The sequence below is a fragment of the Vipera ursinii genome (assembly GCF_947247035.1).
Source record: "Vipera ursinii genome assembly, chromosome: 1".
Taxonomy (NCBI): Eukaryota; Metazoa; Chordata; class Lepidosauria; order Squamata; family Viperidae; genus Vipera; species Vipera ursinii.
Genome location: NC_139512.1, coordinates 186,635,688 through 186,656,869, shown reverse-complemented (window position 1 = coordinate 186,656,869; position 21,182 = coordinate 186,635,688). Strand labels below are relative to the sequence as shown.

The 21,182-nt window shown below is 42.6% G+C and overlaps 1 protein-coding gene across 1 annotated transcript in view; it reads left to right on the top strand.

Annotated features, from left to right (window-relative positions):
- TRPM8 (transient receptor potential cation channel subfamily M member 8) overlaps positions 1-21,182 on the top strand; it is a gene marked incomplete at both ends in the record, with an annotated part of 349,124 nt that overhangs the window by 13,466 nt on the left and 314,476 nt on the right. The window contains 4 exons of the mRNA XM_083349746.1: positions 6,730-6,886; positions 7,664-7,841; positions 11,156-11,328; positions 19,683-19,857. Of these exons, the coding sequence (XP_083205872.1) occupies positions 6,730-6,886; positions 7,664-7,841; positions 11,156-11,328; positions 19,683-19,857 (683 nt within the window). The remainder of the gene's footprint in view (positions 1-6,729; positions 6,887-7,663; positions 7,842-11,155; positions 11,329-19,682; positions 19,858-21,182) is intronic.

Sequence of the window (21,182 nt, the reverse complement as noted above, 5' to 3'; positions counted from 1 at the left end):
CAATTCTCACTCTCTTTTCTCTCTGGGTTCTGCCATACTCCTAAAGGGGAGGGGGGAGTGGTTGTGTAGTGATAGACTTCCTCTATCACTACAATATAACACTTTGCTTTCCTGCATTATTTCTCTCTGAACTTTCTGCTCCCTTGATGTCAGCTAGTAGAGGGGGGAGGAAGAAAGGAATGTAACCTCTGGCAACTGGTTTATCTCTGCACTTCCAGGAGAAGGTGCAAAGAGCCGCCTAAACATTGCTGCTACAACTGGAGCTGGCCTGATGTTATCTTCTATTTCCCACAATGGACTTAACATCTGGTGATTGCCCAATTTGAACCGACCGGAAGAACTATCGGGAGGGCTTTTGCTTGGGACACTTTAACTTATTGATCTGTGTGAGAAATCTTCAGATTCTGTCTAGTATGCCTGCTATCAGCTTCTCCTAATAAAAGTTCCTTTTGAAAGAATCCGCTTCCGTGAGTTCTGCTTTTTTGGGATGAAGTTTTGAAGTGGGCCCTGATACGGACTCTGTTATCAGCTCCATTCCCACAGTGGACTTAACATCTAGAGATTGGCTCGTTTGAACTGATCAGATGAACTATTGCGGTGGGGTTTGCATGATGCTCCTTTTGCCTATTGATATGAGTGGGAAACCCTCAGATCCTGCCTTCTATGGCTGCTGTCAGCTTCTCCTAATAAAGGTTCCTTTTCGAATGAAAGTGTTCCAAGAGTCCTGCTTTCTTGGGATGAGGTTTTGAAGTGGGTCCTTACAGGATGTCAAATTATCCTTCAAAGCACCAGAAGGCAGGACAAAAAACAATGGTTGGAAACTTATCAAAGAGAGAAGCAACCTGGTATGAAGGAGAAATTTTCTAACAGAAAGGACAATTAACCAGTGGAACAGCTTGCCTCCAGAAATTGTGGATGCTCCATCACTGGAGATTTTTAAGAGGAGACTAGACAGTCACTTATCCGAAATGGTATAGGTTCTCCTGCTTGAGTAGTAGGGGGGTGAACTAGAAGACCTCCAAAATCCCATTCTATTCTATTCTATTCTATTCTATTCTATTCTATTCTATTCTATTCTATTCTATTCTATTCTATTCTATTCTATTCTATTCTATTCTATTCTATTCTATTCTATTCTATTCTATTCTATTCCATTCCATTCCATTCCATTCCATTCCATTCCATTCCATTCCTATTGTAGCCTCTTTTTTATTTTTTGCAAGTTTGGTTAAATGAATTATTCTCTTTTAAAATATTGTGTGAAGCTCTAAAAGCCACTAAGACACTACTTTAGTCATTCAAGAGTCAATGGAAGTGTTCAAGTGGAGACTAAGGTTCAATCTATCAGGGATGCTTTCAATTTAGATTCCTGCTATAAGAAGCATATTGATCTACTGTAGGTCCTATCTGATTGTGACAAATATAAATCACCGGGACCTGATGGTTTATATCCCAGAGTTTTGAAGGAGCTGGCAGACGTTATCTCAGAAAAATTGTATCATATCTTTCAAAAATCCTGGAACACCAGGGAATTACCTGAAGATTGGAAAAGTGCTGCTGTGGTTCCCATTATCAAAAAAGGAAGAAAACAAAACCAGACCCAGGAAACCACAGATCAACCTAGCATCAATACCTGGGAAGATACTGGGAAAAATAATAAAAAACAGATCTGTGAACATCTAGAAACAAATGAAGTTATAACTAGAAGCCAGCACAGGTTTTGTTAAAAACAGATCATGTGAAACCAATTTTATTTCATTCTTTGACAAAGTTACTAAATTAGTAGACTAGCAAAATTCTGTGGACATAATATACCTATATTTCAGTAAGCCATTTGACAAAGTAGACCACAACCTACTTTCTTGGTAAGCTAGAAAAATGTGGGATAGACAGCGTAACCATCAGATGGATCTGTCACTGGTTGACAAATGAATTGTCCTTAATGGTACTACATATAGATGGAGGTACAGTGAGGTACCAGAGGCAAGCAGTGAGGTACCAGAGGGTTCCTTCTTAGGCCCAGTACTCTTCAATGTCTTCATAAATGACTTAGATAAGAGAATAGATGACACCAAGCTGGCAGCAATAGCTGACACCCCAGAAGACAAGCTCAGGATCCAAAAAGATCTTGACAGATTTGAACAATGGGCCTTATCCAACCACATGAAATGTAATGTGGAGAAAAGCAAAGCTTTATACTTATGCAAGAAAAACCAAAGATACAAGTACAGATTAGGCAAAATCTGGCTCAAAAACAGTGACTGTGAGAGGCACCTTGAAGTTCTAGTGGACAATCACTTAAATATGAGCCAGCAGCGTGTGGCAGCAGCCAAAAAAGCTAATACAATCCTTGTTTGTATAAACAGAGGCACAGAATCCAATTCACATGACGTATTAGTACCGCTTTATGAAGCCTTAGTAAAACTACACCTGGAATACTGCATCCAGTTTTGGTCACCACATTACAGAAATGTAATGTAGAGACTTTGGAAAAAGTGCAAAGAAGAGCAACTAAGATGATTAAAGACCAGGAGACTAAAACATATGAAGAACTGTTGCAGGATTTGGGTTTGGCTGATCTAAAGAAAAGAACGATAAGGGGGGACATGATAGCAGTATTCCATTATTTGAAAGGTTGCCACAAAAAAGAAGGGGGGGTCAACTTATTTACCAAAGAACCTGTAGGTAGGACAAGAAACAATGGATGGAAACTAATCAAGGAGAAAAACAACATGGAATTAGGGAGAAACTTCCTAAAAGTGAGGAAAATTAACCAGTGGAACTGCTTGCTATCAGAAGTTTCTTCATCTCTGGAGGTTTTTTAAGAAGAGACTGGACTGTTACTTGTCTGAAATGGTATAGGGTCTCCTGAGCAGGGGGTTGGACTAGAAGACCCAAAAATCCCTTCCAGCTCTATTCTGATTGATTGATTGGGTTAATAGTTTTGTTGATGGGGAAAGGCCTGATGTATTTCGACCTGAGCTTCTTTGAGGATTGTCTGGACTGAATGTATTTGGTGGATAGGTATACTTCATCACCCACATTGAAATCCGTTTGTTCGGTCCATTTTTTATTGGCTTGTTTTTTGTTAGCATCTTGCACTTCTTCTAGCACTTTGCACACCACTGGCAAGGTGCTTTGAACAGTATTGATCTAATTGTTAAGTGATATATCTTGTGGGGTAATTTTGGGCAGTTTGGGCATGGCCATGAAGTCTTGGCCAGTGACTACTCAGAATGGTGTAAAGCTGGTGCTTTTGTGGACAGCAGTGTTGTAAGCTACTTCAGCGAAGGGGAGGAGGTCATCTCAGTTGTCTTGTTGATAATTGTAGCAGTGGAAATATTGTTCTAGAATGGAATTCATTCGTTCACAACCTCCATTCATTTGAGGTTGATGCGAGGAGCTGAGCCCTTGGGGGATGCTCAGCAATTTTAGCCACTCTTTCCAAGACTGAGATGTGAATTGGACTCCGCAGCCTGAGATGATCCTCTCAGAAACACCATGGAGTCTGTAGATAAGTTGCACAAAGAGTTTCACTAGCACATGTGCTGATAGGATTTTGGAGCACTGTTTTTCCTGAGGTTTCTGGAAACTCCACTATAAAGTCCATAGAGATTTCTTTCCAAGATACTCTGGGATTGGTTGTAAGAGACCAGGAGTTTTCCCTGGTTGCCTTTCTCCAAGGAGCAGATGGGGCAGTTAGTGACATAGTGTTCAATATCTTTCTTTAGGGAAGGCCACCAGTATTGACACTTTACTAGATGGAGTGTTTTTACAAAACTAAAATGTTCCACTCTTTTGGAGGTATGGCTCCTTTGTAGGATTAGGATACATTCATTTTCAAGCACATAGAGTTTATCCCCAATCTAGGCAAAAGCATCATGCATAGTGCTGTCTGTTTGGTGGTTTTTTTAACCACTTGTCTTTAGTCAAGGATCCTTTAGCATGATTAGCAGGTCGTCAGCCATCTGGGTAGGGGGGAGGGAGATTGTTTTCTGGACTCCAGTGCTGGCGGCGACTGCCAGCTGATTAGAAGAAATAACCAGGCTTATGACTTCCCTTTTTGAGTTATTATATTGGGGTAATCGCAAGAGGGAACCAATCAGAAAGTTCCCCACCCCCAAGGTTTCAAAGTGTGAAGTTGAAGCGACTGAGGCATTGGGCCCACCATACTTGCTTTGGGGATAACTTCCGAGACATCTTTAAAGCCTCTAAATTTTTATGATGTGTTCACACTTCGAAAGGGGCTTTGCTGCCTTCTAGAAAGTGTCTTCAGGTAAGAATTGCCCACATCACTGCATACACTTCTTTTTCCCAGACTGCATACTTGTGCTCTGCCTCAGTTAACTTTTTAGAGGTGTAGGCACATGATTGTAGGTTATTCTGGGTGTTTTTCTGGAGCAGCACAATCCCAACCATCACATCACTGGTGTTGGCTTGAATAACAAATGAGGCATTCAGGTCTGGGTGTTTGAGGTCAGGTTTAATGGTGAATAAACGTTTAAGTCTTTCTAAAGCCTCTTGGCACTCCATGTTCCATTTAAGGGGTTGGCTTGGTTTGGGTTTCTCCTCTCCTCTTGTTTTTAGGAGGTTTATGATGAGGAGCACTAGTTGGGCAAAAGATGGGATGAATTGCCAAAAGAAATTGGCAAACCCAAGGAAACTTTGGTCCCCCATTCCAGTACTGCTCATACCTTTTCTGGGTCCATCTCCACCCCCTTGTGCGAAAAGTGATACTCTAAACCAGGCGTCCTCAAACTATGGCCTGCAGGCCAGATACAGCCTGCCCTGTCTTTTTATCTGGTCAGCTGGGCGAATGTTGGTGATATAGTGCAGCGCAGGACTTGCGGGGGGGGGGAGGGAACGAGCTAAAGTGGCACAGTGCAGGACTTGCCTTGAGAAAGTCCTCAGAAGTTGCAGGGGTGCTGGGACTAGACAAAGGCCCCAGGATCGGCACTTCTAGCACACCTGGAAGAGTAAGGAGGAAGTGGTGGAGACAAGGGAGGCTATAAAAGCAGGCAGTTTTGGTGGGAGAGGGAGAAAGAAAGAAGATGCAGCCTTGGGAAGATGGTCACCCAGGACCCCAGGCCCTGTGCTGCTCACCACCTCCTGTGCGGGTGCTGAGGCAGGTTCAGCTTCTTGCTAGTTTCACCTCTTCTGGCCCAGCCTCTTCACACTGCCTGCCAAAACTGGTCAGGCTGGGGACTGGGGGGCAGATGCCGACTCTCACTGTGCTCGTGGCGTTCCCTCCCCCAGAGCCCACAGACCCAGGTGGGCGAGGGCCAATTGCTAATCACCTCTAGCCAATGGTGCTTTTCTTTATTCCTTTGGAGGGTGACTCCTCCCCAGCTGTGTTTCTTGCCTGTTTTTCTCCCTCCCTCATTGCAAATATCTTCCCACCACTCTGCTCTTAAGGCTGTATGGCTGTTGTCCAGGAATTTACAGTGGCCTTTCAAGCCATGGCCACCAACAGCACGAACACTGGGCGCACTGGCAACCTGTCCCATCCCCTTGTCCCTTTCTGGGCACAGAGGGAGGAAGGAAGGAGATGGGAATGAGAAAGAGGGAGGAAAGAAGGAAGGAGATGAGAAGGAGGGAGGCAGGGAAGGAAGGAGGGGAGGGATGGAGGGAGAAAGGAAGGAAGGAAGGAGGGAAGGAAGGAGATTGGAATGAGAGGGAGGGAGGGTCTGAGGGAAGTCCTGCCTTAGTCCTGCCCTGCTGCCCTTTGGACATCCCCTTACCCCCTCCTCCTGGTCTATCCTGGTGGTCTCCCATCCTATAGTTAAAGATGCTTTGGTTATAATCATTATTTTTTTCAAACTATAGTCTGCCCCCCTAACAGTCTGAGGGACAATGAACTGGCCCCCTGTTTAAAAAGATTGAGGACCCCTGCTCTAAATAGTCAATTTTGTCTTTGTGGTATTCACACTTGAAGAGTTTTGCATATACTTGAGTGACATGGAGTTTCTTCACCACTGCCCTGATCAATGTCACATGTTCTTGCATAGTTTCAGTGTAGATTAGAATGTCATCTAGGTCAGTGATGGTGAATTTTTTTAGACAGCAAGTGCCCCAAAACCACCCTGCCCCCCTGCCTGCTCCACTCTGTTGCCTGCCCTGTTTCCCACCCACTCCTGCTCTGCCCTGCCGCCCACCCACACCCACCCCGCCTGCCCACAGGGCCTCCTACTGCCTCCACAGCCGACCACAGCAGTTCCCTCAGGCAACCCTGCAGTGCTATGGGGACCACACCCTCTGCCTGTGCCCCGCAGCAGCATCTATGCATGATGGGGTGCAAGGGCAGAATCTTGTCCCTGCTGCCCGGCTGCCATGTCCTTGGCTCTGCTGCTCCACATGGGCCATGCCTGGGAACGGCTCTCCAGGGGGGCTGCTGGTGAGGAGGGGGCCATGTGGGGAGGTGGGGCTGGGGCGACGGCACACATGCCCACAGAGAGGGATCTGAGTGGTGCCTCTGGCACACGTGCCATACGTTCACCACCACTGATCTAGATTGTCTAGGATTTTATGTTGACATTGGATTGTTAAAGGTGGGAAATATTTTTACTGCTGTACAAATTCATAATGGGAGAAGTTTAATGTTAAATTATTGCATTTTTCCCTAAGTGTTTGAAAGTTAAACAAAATGTTTACTAGTTTATTTGTTTATTATACCTTTATAAAAAACAAATTGCTTTAATTAAAGGTTTCCACATATGTGTATCTTTATAGTGACAACCAATGTAAATGTGGATATTTGAAATCACAACACATAGAAGAGATGCAGATTAACCATAATGAGAAATGGAATTATAAAAAACATACTAAAGAATTCCCAACTGATGCTTTTGGAGACATTGAATTTGAAAATTTGGGTAAGATAGGAAAGGTAAGTTAATCACCTTCCTTTTTATTTTGTGTTTTCTTTTTATGTTAAGCTTTGAATGACACAATTTTAATTGATATTGGATTGAGTCTGTACGCACCCACTGTAAACATAAGCAGCATTATTCATTCATTCATTCATTCATTCTGTAGCCACCCAAAGCGAAAAGCCAGCAGGGTACATTTTAACCTCCAAGGGGGGAATAATCCATAAGGCAGGGCTACAGCAGCTACTTCCCACCAGTCAACATTCTTTGATCTGCTTTGATCTGCAGCATGCCCAACCTGCTGAATCAGTTTGGACTGATAGAAACTCTTGAAAAAATTACAAAATACAATAAAATACTCTCTTGCAAAAATTACCAAGATTCTTGGAGATTTCTTTTTTCTCATTCACTTTGAACCTCTCTCAATCACATGGTTTGCTTAGCAACAATTTTGCTGGAATCAGGTGGGTGCTAAATGAGGACAAACTGTATAATGAAAAAAGGATACTTGAATGTCCATTCAAAATATGGTAGCATGAATTAATCTCATATTAGAACAGGTGTTAAACATTTATTTTTCCTTCCTATTAAGATGTTGCAAGGGGGCACAATGAAACGTGTGTGGATTAAGAACTTCTAGAACAAAATTATATATAAAAATATTGCATAACAAAGGGATTTTCATAACAGAAGTAAAGGACAGTGTAAATGGGAAGCCACTGATGAAATGAGATATATCTATTTTGCGTGGATTGGGAACTTTTCCCATTGTAACAATTATTTTTATTTCTTAGTACATTCGTCTGTCATGTGACACAGACTCTGAAACCCTCTACGATCTAATGACACAACACTGGCATCTAAAAACACCCAACCTCATCATCACTGTCACAGGTGGAACAAAAAATTTTGCTTTAAAGCCACGCATACGTAAAATTGTCAGTCGGTTGATTTATATTGCACAGTCCAAAGGTAAGGTTGGCCTTTTTTTTCTTAAACTTGGCTTAGCAAAAAAAAAAGCTTTAATAGGTTAAATATGGAGCAGAAAAGGAGGTGGATCATATATGGAATAAAAATAAACTGATTTTATTACATTATAAACTATTTCTGATTAAGCATGCTGAGGTTTCTTGCCTAGACTTTTATTAATTATCAAAATAAGTAAAATTTGGCAGGATGCAAGTTACTGTTTTAAATATGTTATTTGTCTGCTTTGAGTTGTGAAATCTAGAATTAATATGTACACTGCCTGTCCAAGCAACAGAGGGAATTTATTTGCAAACAGTAAAATATTTAAAGGGTAAAGTTTAATTAATATATCCATGTCTGGTAGTTAAATGGAACATGTTTTACTAGAAAAATATTTCTGAATGGTTTTGCTGATAAAAATTGAGGGGTAATTAGAAGATGTTTTCATATTTATTTTTTAATATCATCTAGATAATTTTTCCTTTATTTGTGTTCCCCATCTTCTTCATTTAATTTTTCATTCTATTTTTATTGATTGCTCTTTACTATTTTGCAGTGCCAAATTTTGCATCCTATCTGATATTAAATGGAATTTAATATAATTTAGTCTAAAATTATTTTTGCCTCAATAATAGCAGAAAGACTAAAGAAAATTTTGACCAAATTTATACATACAGACCAAAATTAAATAATTTAAGAATGATGCTTGACATGTTAGAATACTATGAAATTCATCCAGGGAAACAGATGGCTTTAATATTTCTTGATGCACAGAAAGCGTTTGACAATGTAAACTGGCAATTTGTGTTTCAGCAACTAGCAGAAATGGATTTTGGAAAAAACTTTATAAATTTAATTAAAACAATTAATTGTAAAACAAACAGCCAAAATAAATGTAAATGGAGATTTTACAGAAAACTTTAACATTAAAAAAGGCACAAGAAAGGGATGCCCACTATCTCCATTATTATTTATACTAACACTGGAAATATTGAATAGAAAAATTAGAGAAGATATAGAAATTAAAAGACTGGAAATAAAAGATGAAAAATACAAACTACAAGCATTTGCAGATGACTTATTTTTATATTGGAAGCACTAAATTTATGGAGAAAACAGAAAAATTTTGAAAAGTGGCAGGGTTGAAAATAAACAGAGAAAAGACAAAAGTGCTAACAAAAAATTTAACAGAAAAACAAAAAAACCAACTAGCAAAAAAAAAACACAACAACACAACAAATAGTTATTTGCTAAAACAAATAAAATTGGATTTGGAAAAGTGAAAAAACTTACAACTTTCAATGTTGGGGAGAATAGCAGCAGTGGAAATTAATATTTTACCAAAAATACTCTTTCTATTTCAAACGATTCTTGTAAGATTGGGAAAAGCCTTTTTTGATGAACTGAATATAACAATACTGAAATTTATATGGCTACAATTAGACTGAAAATGCTACAAGAAGCAAAAGAAAGTGGAGGATTTGGATTGCCGGACTGGATGTTATACTACCAAGCAACTATTTTAACATGGATTAAAGAATGGATAATGCGTAGAGACAAAAGACTATTATACCTAGAGGGACATGACCTACAAATTGGTTTGCATGCCTTTCTGTGGTATCGGAAGAATAAAATATGTAGATACTTTCAAAACTACTTTATAAGAAATGCACTTCTTTTAGAATGGGAAAAAATAAAAGTGAAAATTTACATCAAGATACCTGGATGGCTTTCAACAATGGAAGCTTTTGCTTACCCAAATTTAATTAATTATGACAAGGTTGTGACTTATAAAGATATCTTGGACAATGAAGGAAAATTGAAAGACAAGATTTACAAGAACAAGGTATTGATCTATCATGGTGGCCATATCTGCAAATCCAAACGATATATGAAAAAGATGTTAAAACAATGGGATTTTATAAAGAACAGACAGAATTTGACCAGATACTGTTAAAAACAGATGAAAAGTTGATTAAGAAACTCTATAAATCTGTTAAGCTTAAAAATAGAGAAAGAACAAGTAAAAGAAACAATGATAATATGGGCAAAGAACTTAGGATATAATATAGAATTAGAAAACTGGCAAAAGTTATGGGAAAGAAATGTTAAATTAACTAAAGCAGTGACATATAAAGAAAGCTTATATAAAATGTTTTACAGATGGCATATGACATCAATGAGATTAGCAAAAATGTTTAAAAATATTTCAAACAAGTGTTGGAAATGTAAACAAAGACCAGGTACTTTTTACCATATCTAGTGGACATGCCCTAAAGCAAAAAGATTTTGACTCAAAATACATTTATGGTTGGAGAAAATGACTAAAAAACAAATAAACTTTAAGCCAGAATTATTCCTGTTAGGAATAATAGGAGCAAATTATGAGAAATATTTATATATTTAATTCTATATATTTAATTCTATATATTTAATTCTATACGTACTAACTGCAGCAAGAATTGTATTTCCCCAACATTGGAAAAATGAAAATTTACCAACTGAAGAAGAATTAATGAAGAAAATTTTAGAGTGTGCAGAAATAGATAGATTGACTTTAAAGATAAAAGAGAAAGAAAACTCAGTGTATTTTAGAACATGGGATAATTTTTATCAACGGCTAGAAAAATGAAAGGAGAAACGAATGTGACATGTAACTTTGAATATATTTTAGCAAGAAGACCATCTAGTGATTAATTAACGTATTGTTTGTGATTACTCATTACTCATTTTTTTTAAAATACATGAACCTAGAGATTATGCTGTTTGCTAAATATTGAGAATGTTACTTTTAAAAAAAACCTAACAACAACAACAACAACAACAACAACCCTAACCATACTGCTTTAAACCACTTTCTAAAACATACAGTTAGATTAGGATAGTTTACAGGTCTGGCTGGAAGTATATTTTTGGTATGATTCAATTAAAAGTATGACATAGGAGTAGTATGTTATGTGATTAAGTATATTATGTATTTTTTTTGAAAAAGAATGTGCTTGTAATGTATAGGATTTTCAATAATTTCAACACAAATCTTGCTGAAAGTAGATCTGAGCTTTTACTCCTACCTATTCCAAATAATTCAGTCATAATCCAGACTTATTTCTTGTTGCAAAGTAGAAAATAAAATGAAACTAGTCTGCATCTAAGGATATAATGTACTGAAGCTCTCCTTTCTGTTTGAAACTACACAGAGCAATCTAAATTTTGTGGATGCTTTATTAGTTTTAAATTGCTGTGAATCCTTGCTAGATTGAGTGACACATTCGTAAATGAATAAACAAATAATATGTTTGACTTGAAACAATGTGCAGGAGCCTGGATATTCACTGGTGGTACCCATTATGGACTGATGAAGTATATTGGAGAAGTAGTACGAGATAATACTATCAGTAGGAGCTCTGAAGAGAATGTGGTTGCTATTGGCATAGCTGCTTGGGGCATGATATCTAATCGTGAGAATCTTATCAGAAGCTGTGATACTGAGGTACTGAATTTGATTAATAATTAACATTCAAGATTATTTCAGTCCCAACATTACATATGGGGGGAGATTTACTCATTTAAATCTATTCTATTGCTTTACATCTACAGTGATATTTGAAACAAGATCGTAACATTATAGAGTGTATACTTCTTGAAGCTTGAACAATTATAGATCTTGATTAATTATTAATGAAATGACTGAGAGAATATTGCAAACAATGTATCATCTGCAAAACAATTGATCTGCAAACCATCTGGAAAGTCAAATTAGTCTTAGAAATGAATTGTGTAAATTGACAAAATAAGGAAAGGATAGAATAAAACAAAGATTATTGTTAGAACCCATTCCTATTTCATTTCTATCTATCTCTTCTGACCCCAAATCAAATCTCACCTTTCCCTAAGTTCTGCCATACTCACAAGAGGAGGAGGGATGTGCCCGCAGGGTTATTGCCTCTGCTTCCTCTATCTGCTATGATGTAACAATTTGCTTCCTGTGTTATCTCTCTCTTTGAACTTTATCTCCCTAAACTGTCAGCTAGAAGAAATCTCAATGCCTGATTTATTTCTACGCTCTCAGATAGATAGAGAAAGAGCATTCAGTTTACTATAGAACTTGGAATAAATTTTATCGATGGCTAGAAAAACTAATTAGAGAGAAAGGAATGTGATATGCAATTTTGTCTTTATTTTAGCAAGAATAATACTATGGATTGAAAAGTTAACATTGTTTATGATAATTAACTATACTTACTATTGTTATTAATCATTAGTTTTATTACTGTCACATATATATCTATCTATCCAGACAATATGCTGTTTGCCAAATATTGAATGTTATTGGGGGAAAACCCAACCCTTAACCGTGGCCACAACCTCCCTTGTACCTTAACCCTAACCCCTACCCTTCCACTCCTTTCCTAACCATATAAAAACCAATAATATCTTTTCTTTTTTTAAAAGATGAATGGTTCCAGAAAAATAAACACGTGTGCATGATCAAGGATGGACTGCCATGGGTGGGGGAGAAGTTATATATACCAACCACCCAGAGGGTCACTTTCATACAGCTGTGCCATGTTACAAAATCAGCAGGGCATTTTGGATTTGTAAAAACACTACATTTAATTAAAAGGCAATTTTGGTGGCCGTCCATGAAAAAGGAGATAGAAAGCTATGTGGTCACCTGCCCAACTTGCACAGCTGCTAAGAGGTTGCAAGGGAAATTGCCCAGACTGCTACAACCAGCAGTGAATCCCTTGGCCCCCTGGAAAGAAATATCCATGGATTTTATAGTGGAGTTATCAGAAAGCAATGGAAACACTGTCATCTGGTTGGTTACGGACCTGTTTTCAAAACAAGTGCACTTTATCCCTTGCCAAAAGATCCCCACCGCAAAAGCTTTAGTGAAACTATTTGTGCAGCACATCTACAAACTGCATAGGGCACCCCAACACATCATATCATATAGGGGAGTGCAATTCACATCAGAGTTTTGGAAATAATTTTTATCCCTCTTAGGAACCACCCAGGGACTGTCATATAGTCATCACCCTCAGCCCAATGGTTCGATGGAACGTTTGAACTCAGTACTTGAGCAATACTTAAAGTGCTTTATTAAACGAATTGGACGGACCTACTACCTTTCACAGAAGTTGCTTACAATAACGCAGTCCACTCCAGCACAGGCTACACTCCCTTCCAAGTAGCCACCGGCCAAAGTTTCAACCCTATGCCAGAACTAACCCCAAACGAACTGGCAATCCCATCGCTGAAAGAATGGATAGCTCCGACCCTCCAGTTAGCACCCTTTTGCCCAGGGATGAGGGTGATCAGGCCCCTGAGCTTAGGCTGGTTTATTTTAACGCCAGATCTGTCGTTAACAAGGCTCCCCTCATCCAGGACTTGATTGAGGAGGAATGTGCGGATCTGGCCTGCATCATGGAGACTTGGTTGGGCTCGGAGAAAGGGGTGCCTCTGACCGAGTTATGCCCTCCAGGTTTCTGTGTGCTACACCAGCCACGGGCTCAGGGCAGGGGTGATGGGGTAGTGGTGGTTGTCCGGGAGACTTTATGCCTGCGGGAGACCACCATTGTCCAGATGGCCGGGAGTGAGTCCCTCCTCCTGAGATGTGGCCCTCGGGCTCAGTTGGGCTTGTTGCTCACATACCTGGCACCCAGCTGTGCAGCCCTGCCCGAGCTGCTCGACACCCTCTCAGGGTTGGCGGTGGAGTTCTCCAGGCTTATAGTTCTGGGTGACTTCAACCTGCCTTCACTGGGAGGGTTGTCTGAGTTAGCTCGGGAGTTCATGGCTTCCATGACGGCCATGGGCCTGACCCAAGTAATTCAGGGCCTGACTCATGTGGGGGGTCACACTCCCGACCTGGTTTTCCTGTCTGGACAGTGGTTGGATGATCTGGGTGGGGGTTCACCAACCATTGTTCCCCTGTCATGGTCAGATCATCATCTCCTGCGGCTGGTCTTCTGTTATGCCACCCCCCACTGCTGGGCTGCGGAACCGACCAGGTGGTTCTGCCCCAGGCACCTAATGGACCTGGAACGGTTCCAGATGGCGCTTGGTTCTATACCCATCGCCCTCACCCACAGCCCAGTCGATGCCTTGGTGGATGCCTGGGAAAGGGTGGCTGCCAGGGCACTTGACTGTGTTGTACCCTTGCGACCTCTGACCCAGCGCAGATCCCGCTGGGCTCCATGGTTTTCTGCGGAGCTCCGGGAGATGAAGCGTCGGAGACGGGGTCTAGAGAGCGGTTGGAGGTCCAGCCAATCCGAATCTGACCGATTGCAGCTAAGAACCTTTATAAGGTCTTATCTTGCGGTGATGAGGACGGCGAAATCTAATTACTTCGCTGCCCGAATCGCATCCGCAGATAATCGCCCGGCTGCCCTGTTTAGTGTGACTCATTCCCTCCTTAACCAGGAGGTGAGGGAGGATCCCTTACAGGGATGGGCCGAGGAATTTAGTCACCATCTGACGGACAAAATCGCTCAGATCCGGGCCAGTCTGGACTCTGACTGGGCGGAGTCTGATGTGGAGGAATCGGATGGTCTTGAGCAGACATGTCAAACACAAGGCCCAGGGGCCAGATCCGGCCCGTGAAGTGGTTTCATGCGGCCCGCGAAGCCATCCTGGAAACAATGAGGGAACGGCCCCCCACTGCCTTGGCCCTGGCCCAGAGACCCTCCTTCTGCCAGAGACCCTCAGATCTGTCCCACTCCTGCCCAGGCCCCCATAGGCACCCTTGATGCCAATGATGTAGAGCTGGCCATACCCAGTAGGCCATACACACTCTAGCCACGCCCACCCAGTAGGCCATGCCCACCCTGGCCATACCCACCCGGCCCCTTGAGGGCAACCGCAATGCTGATGTGGCCCTCAATGAAATTGAGTTTGACACCCCTGGTCTTGAGCATGTTATATGGACTGAGTTCGATCCTGTTTCCCCTGATGATGTGGACAGGATCATGGGGAGGCTGAGCCCCACCACCTGTTTGTTGGATCCGTGCCCCTCCTGGCTGGTTTATGCGGCCCGGGAGGAGACACGAGGCTGGTTCCAGGCAGTAATAACTGCTTCTTTGAAAGAGGCATCTTCCTCGCTGCCTTGAAGCAGGCGGTGGTGAGACCCCTCCTCAAAAAGCCTGTCCTGGACCTGACTGTTTTAAATAATTATCTTCCAGTCTCCAACCTTCGCTTTTTGTCGAAGGTTGTTGAGAGTGTGGTGGCGCATCAGCTTCCTCTGTTCCTGGAGTAAACTGATTATCTGGACCCGTACCAATCGGGTTTCAGGCCCGTACACAGCATGGAGACGGCATTGGTCACGCTGGTGAATGATCTCTGGCGGGCTCGGGACAGGGGTTGTTCCTCTGTCCTAGTCCTATTAGATCTCTCATCAGCTTTTGATACCATCGACCATGGTATCCTACTGCGGCGTCTCAGGGGGTTGGGAGTGGGAGGCACCGTTTTATGGTGGTTCTCCTCCTATCTCCTGGACCGCTCGCAGTCGGTGTTGACGGGAGGCCAGAGGTCCACCCCGAGGCCTCTTGTTTGTGGAGTTCCTCAGGGGTCGGTTCTCTCGCCCCTCCTGTTCAACATCTACATGAAGCCGCTGGGTGAGATCATTTGTGGTTTCGGGGTGGGGTATCATCAGTACGCTGATGATACCCAACTTTTTCTTTCCACCCCGAACCAACCCAGCGATGCCCTCGCCATGATGTCCCGTTGCCTGGAGGCGGTCCAGCTCTGGATGGGGAGAAACAGGCTTCGTCTCAATCCTGCCAAGACTGAGTGGCTGTGCATATCGGCATCTTGGGTTAACCAGACCATTCCACCTTTAACGATGGGGGGTGACGTGTTACCCCCCATTGATAGGGCTCGCAACTTGGGTGTCCTCCTTGACTCCAGGCTCAATTTTGAAGACCATATAGGAGTCGTGACCAGGGGGGCTTTTGCCCAGGTTCGCCTGGTGCGCCAGTTGCGACCCTACCTGGACCAAGATGCCCTACACACAGTCACTCATGCACTCGTGACCTCCTGTTTAGACTACTGCAACGCTCTCTACATGGGGCTGTCCTTGAGGACCACTCGGAGGCTTCAGCTAGTGCAGAATGCGGCCACGTGAGTTGTGATGGGGGTTTCCATGTAACACCTCTACTCTGCGAGCTGCATTGGCTCCCGGTTGCCCTCCGGGTGAGATTCAAGGTGCTGGTGATGACCTATAAAGCCCTAAATGGCTTGGGTCCGGGATATCTGAGGGAACACCTGCTGCCAGCATCAAGTTCCCTTCGTCCAGTGTGCTCCCACAGGGAGGATCTTCTCAGGGTGCCGCCAGTAAAAGATTGCCAGTGGATAACAATCAGGGGGAGGGCCTTCTCAGTTTGTGCGCCTGCCCTCTGGAGCCAGCTCCCCGTGGAGCTCAGGACTGCCCCCGACCTCTGTTCATTCCACCGGGACCTGAAGACCTGGCTCTTCGAGCTCTCTGGCCCAGGCTGAGAATTTTAATTTTAATTTAATTGGGGTTTTTACTTTTTTCAGGGATTAATGTAATTTTTTAAATTGTTTTTAACTTTTGTATTTCTTGTTTTAAATACCCTGTAAACCGCCCTGAGTCCTTCGGGAAAGGGCGGTATATAAATCAAAATAAATAAATAAATAAATAAATAAATAAATTACAAAGCACTTGGCCAGTGGTTAGGAAAGCCTTAGACGAAGCTAGACAAGCATACAAAGCACAAGCGGATAAAAGGAGAGTCAAACCTAAACCATTCACTGTAGGAGAAATAGTATATTTGTCTACAAAACACCTAAAATCCTTACAGCCCTGTAAAAAACTTGGTCCAAAATATATAGGACCTTTTCCAATTAAAAGAATCATAAACCCAGTAACAGTCGAATTAGAACTACCCAAGAACTTCAGGCAAATACAGCCAATTTTTCAATGCAGCTTATTGAAATGAGAACAACAGTCGCCCTTACAGCCAAAAGTCCCCCACCACCACCTCCAACCATGGTTGAAGAAGAACTACACTTTGAGATAAAAGAAATCCTAGATTCTAGGAAGTATTATGGGGTAACGTAATACCTAGTAGTGTGGAAACACCTTCCCTCCTCACAGAACGAGTGGATTCACAAATGTCACTTCAGAGCACCCAAACTGCTAAAGAAGTTTCATACAGAATATCCCAACAAACCAGACTCTATACCTGTTTTGTTTTCTCTACAGGTGGATCTCTCCTATTTTTAAGGGGGGCAGGATGTCAGAACCCATTCCTATTTCATTTCTATCTATCCCCTCTGACCCAAAATCAAATCTCAACTTTCCATGGGTTCTGTGATACTCCCAAGGGGAAGGGGGATGTGCCTGTGGAGTTATTGCCTCTGCTTCCTCTATCTGCTACAATGTAACCTTTTGCTTCATTTATTGCCTCTGTGTCCTCTACCCGCTAGAGTGTAACAATTTGCTTCCTGCGTTGTCTCTCTCTCTCTGAACTTTATCTCCCTAAACCAGTGGTGGTGAACCTTTTTGAGACCGAGTGCCCAAACTGGAACCGAAAACACACTTATGTATCATCGGGTGCCAGGTGGGCAACAGTCGCTGGGTGGGTGTGGCCCGTTGGGTGGGCGTGGCTATGGGGGTCATGGCAGACTGGATGTGTGTGGCCAGGGTGGGCCTGGCCAGCTCAATGATGCTCCTGGGGAGGGATACCTGTGGGGGCTGTTTGGGGAGATCCAAGGGGTCTCTGGTGGGTAGGCCAATGGGCAGGAGGGCATCTTGCTCAGGTGATGGCTTTGGGGGGAAGGGGGAAGCTACACCCCCTCCCAAACACTGCTGTCTCACAAAAGCAGGATGAAAACTCCAAAAAGCGACAAGGAAAACAGTTAAAACAGAAGAATATCTCGCGATGGTTTTCTTCTTGGGGTGTGGGGAGGCTCCTGAGCCCCGCAACTCTTCTGAGGGGGGAAAGAGGAGAGTGGGGAGGGTCTGTGCTGAGAGAGGTGCTCCTCGTGCCTTCTGCTGCGCTCTTCTGCCACAGATGCCGCTGCTCAGCTTGCCTGGCAGGGCGGGGGAGCACTCGCACATGGGGATGGACACGGGGCTGCTGCCTCACTTTCCGTGCCATGTTGGGGCTGGGCTGGACTGGGCTGGTCATGGAGCCTCCATGCCACTTCTTCCCCCTTGGACATCAGGAGTGCCCACCCCACCTACTACTCATCCTGGGGCAGCTGCTGCTGTCCAGTGCTCTCCAGCGCCATTGGACAGGAGGCGGCAAATGACAAGTTTCATCATTACGCCTTACATATTGCACTCAATGCTGCTGCAGTGCAGCTTGGCCGAATGTGTCCATGGAATAAGTGGGGCAGGTTTCCCTCCCCCCACCATGCAGATTGTCCTGCTGCCACCATTTTCTCCCCACCACCATGCGGATTGTCCTGCCATCACTGCTGTTTCCCCCCCACCCGCCGCACGGATTGTGCTGCCACTGTTTCCCCCACCCGCCGCATGGATCAGGTGCCGCCGTTGTTTTCCCTCCATCCCCCACATGGATTGCTCAGCTGCCGCTGCCACTTACAAAAGGCCTCTGCCGCCTGGCTCTATGGCTGCAGAGCAATTTCATGCCCCCAACCCCCCACAGCCGATCCGGGCAGCAGAGGCCTTTTCCAGGCCTCTGGAGCCCTGATCGGGCTGCTGAAGGTCTGCAAAAATTGCTCTGCAAGCATACCTGGACTCATGCTGGCAGCTGCCTCCACCCTCCAGCCCGGATGCGCCCAGCTCTTGCAGCTGTTCCCTGACTCCCAATGCAGAGAGAAAAAAAGCAAGAGTACAGGTGCATGTGGAGAAGTGGAGGGGAGCAGCCTGGCCCTGCCTCCTTCTGGGGCAATGGTGCACATGCCCATAGGGAGGGCTCTGTGTGCCGCCTGTGGCACGCATGCCATAGGTTAGCCACCATGGCCCTAAACTCTCAGCTAGAACAAAGGAGGAAATAAGGAATGTAACCTCAGTGCATGATTTATTTCTATGCTCTGTGAGGAAGGTATGAAGAAGCCGCTGACCATCGCTGCTTGAACTGGAGACGGACTCATGTTATCTCCCCTTTTACCATGATGGACATAACACCTGGGAATTGGCCATCCCATACCAGCCGGGCAGACTATGGGGTGGGTTCTTGCTTGGGGATACTTTAATCTATCACTCTGCATGGGAAATCTCAGATCCTGTCTATTATGGCTGCTATCAACTACTCTTAATAAAAGTTTCTGTTGGAAGAAATTGTTTCCAAGAGTTCTGCTTTCTTAAGATGTGGGATTGAAGTGGATCCTGAGAATTATATTCACATAAAGATGAGCCATACTAAATTATAATTTAGCAAAAAATCTAGAAAAATTAAGGGAAACTTGCGTATCAAATTTGGTGACACTATTTTCAAATGGTTGCTTACAAGAATAGAGTTAATATATGAGTGAAATTTAAACAAAAGTTCCACTTCTTGCATTCCTTCAAACCCTGGCTCCTACCTCCCCATCCATTACTTCATGGACAAAGTGTTTTTGCTAATGCAAAGAGGCTGATGCCCTGTATATCTTGTGGCAGCATGCATGGACAACCTCAAGAGAGCCATGCTTGCAGATATTGCAACCAACACAGCTCTGCTCAGGGCTTGACATTCCAAAAGTTCATGAGCTGTTTAGTGTGATTTCTTGTCCAAATGAATATGTATTTATTGTGTTATTAACCTCGTTCATTTCTCAAAATTTTTAAAAGGGTTGCTAAAGATACTATGTAATGCAAAAAATATGATGTTGAAAGGAACTTTATACCTAAATATTTTATCTAATTCCTAGACATACTATTCAGCACACTACATCATGGATGATCTCAAGAAGGACCTTTTATACTGCTTGGATAATAATCATACTCATCTAATTTTGGTGGATAATGGAACTCATGGGTATCAAGGCACAGAGACAAAGCTACGCACCCAGTTCGAAAAATATATTTCAGAACGTATTATTCCAGGTCAGTTTCTAATAGGGATTATTATTTTAGAATTAAGTACTAATTAACACCAAATGTTATAGTTATTTTTGAGGATGAATACATTCATTTGTCTTACATATTGTTTAGGGTTTTTTTAACTAGGACATGTTATATTTAAAAGGCAACTATATTGATGTAACAAGTGAATGAATCAATATATTTAAGATAAAATATTTTCTTTATTGATTATACTGTACAGTTATTAGATGGAATACATGGAAAATTATTTCTGTGTACACTGTGATTTACAAAAGAATATGAACAAAACTATCAACTTCAGATCTTGAACTCATAGCATGCAACCTATGGAAGACCATACCCCAAGGAGCCAGAAATTGTCTTTCATTATTTGTGTTTGAACTAATTAAGAGAATCATATTTCTCTAGAGTATTTGTGTGGATACATGAATAACAATGCACTTTTGTAATGCTAAGTCAGGTCCTATGAGATGTTATAGGCTGTTGAAAGAAAAGTCTTCATCAGGGTCCAGTCCAAGCTGGGAAGAAACAAAATGGAGACAGCTTTAGAAAGAAGGTTATAGTGTATTCAAGAGCAGAACCACAAGACATGAGGCTCTGGAGCAGCTGATCATGTGTTGCTGGGAGTGGTGGGTTTTTGCTTTCTTGGGTTTTTGTGTTTGGAGTTCCTGTTCCTGTGGCATGAACTTTGACCTGAGGTTTTGAGTGTGTCCTTTTCGGTATTAGTGGATTAATCCTATTATGTCCCAAAGGTCATGTCCTGCTTCTCTGGGGCTGGGCTGATGACTTACTTCCTGTGTTGGATTTCTTTGGGGAGGGGTTGCTGGTTCTAATTGTATCACTCTGCTATTGTTAGCTGTCAGTTTTGCTGCAGGGGCTTTCAAAATATTTTGTCTTGAATGGGCTTCTGCCTGGTAGTATTTCCTCATGAATGGGGCTGAATGGGATTATCAAATCTGCATTTCTAAAAGGTGGTTTCCTGAGTTTCTATTAAGAAAAACTGCACTTGCTTTTCTGCCTTTAAGATCCTTTGGGGAAATATAATATTCTGCTTTTTAATATTCCTCCAAAATATTTCTTCCTCTGGTGTGTGTGTGTGTGTGTGTGTGTGTGTGTGTGTGTGTGTGTGCTGTCTTCCTACAAGGCTTTTTAAGTTTTGAGGTAATGACTTTTTAGATTCTCAGAAATTGGATAGCAAATATCTTTAGAATACAAAGAAATGTTTAAGATATGGTAAAACTAACTAACTGGCATGTAAATCAAGGGCCCGTATTCCTGCTCTTTTCTGGGATCATATTTAGATGTGAAATTTTATTATGTCAACT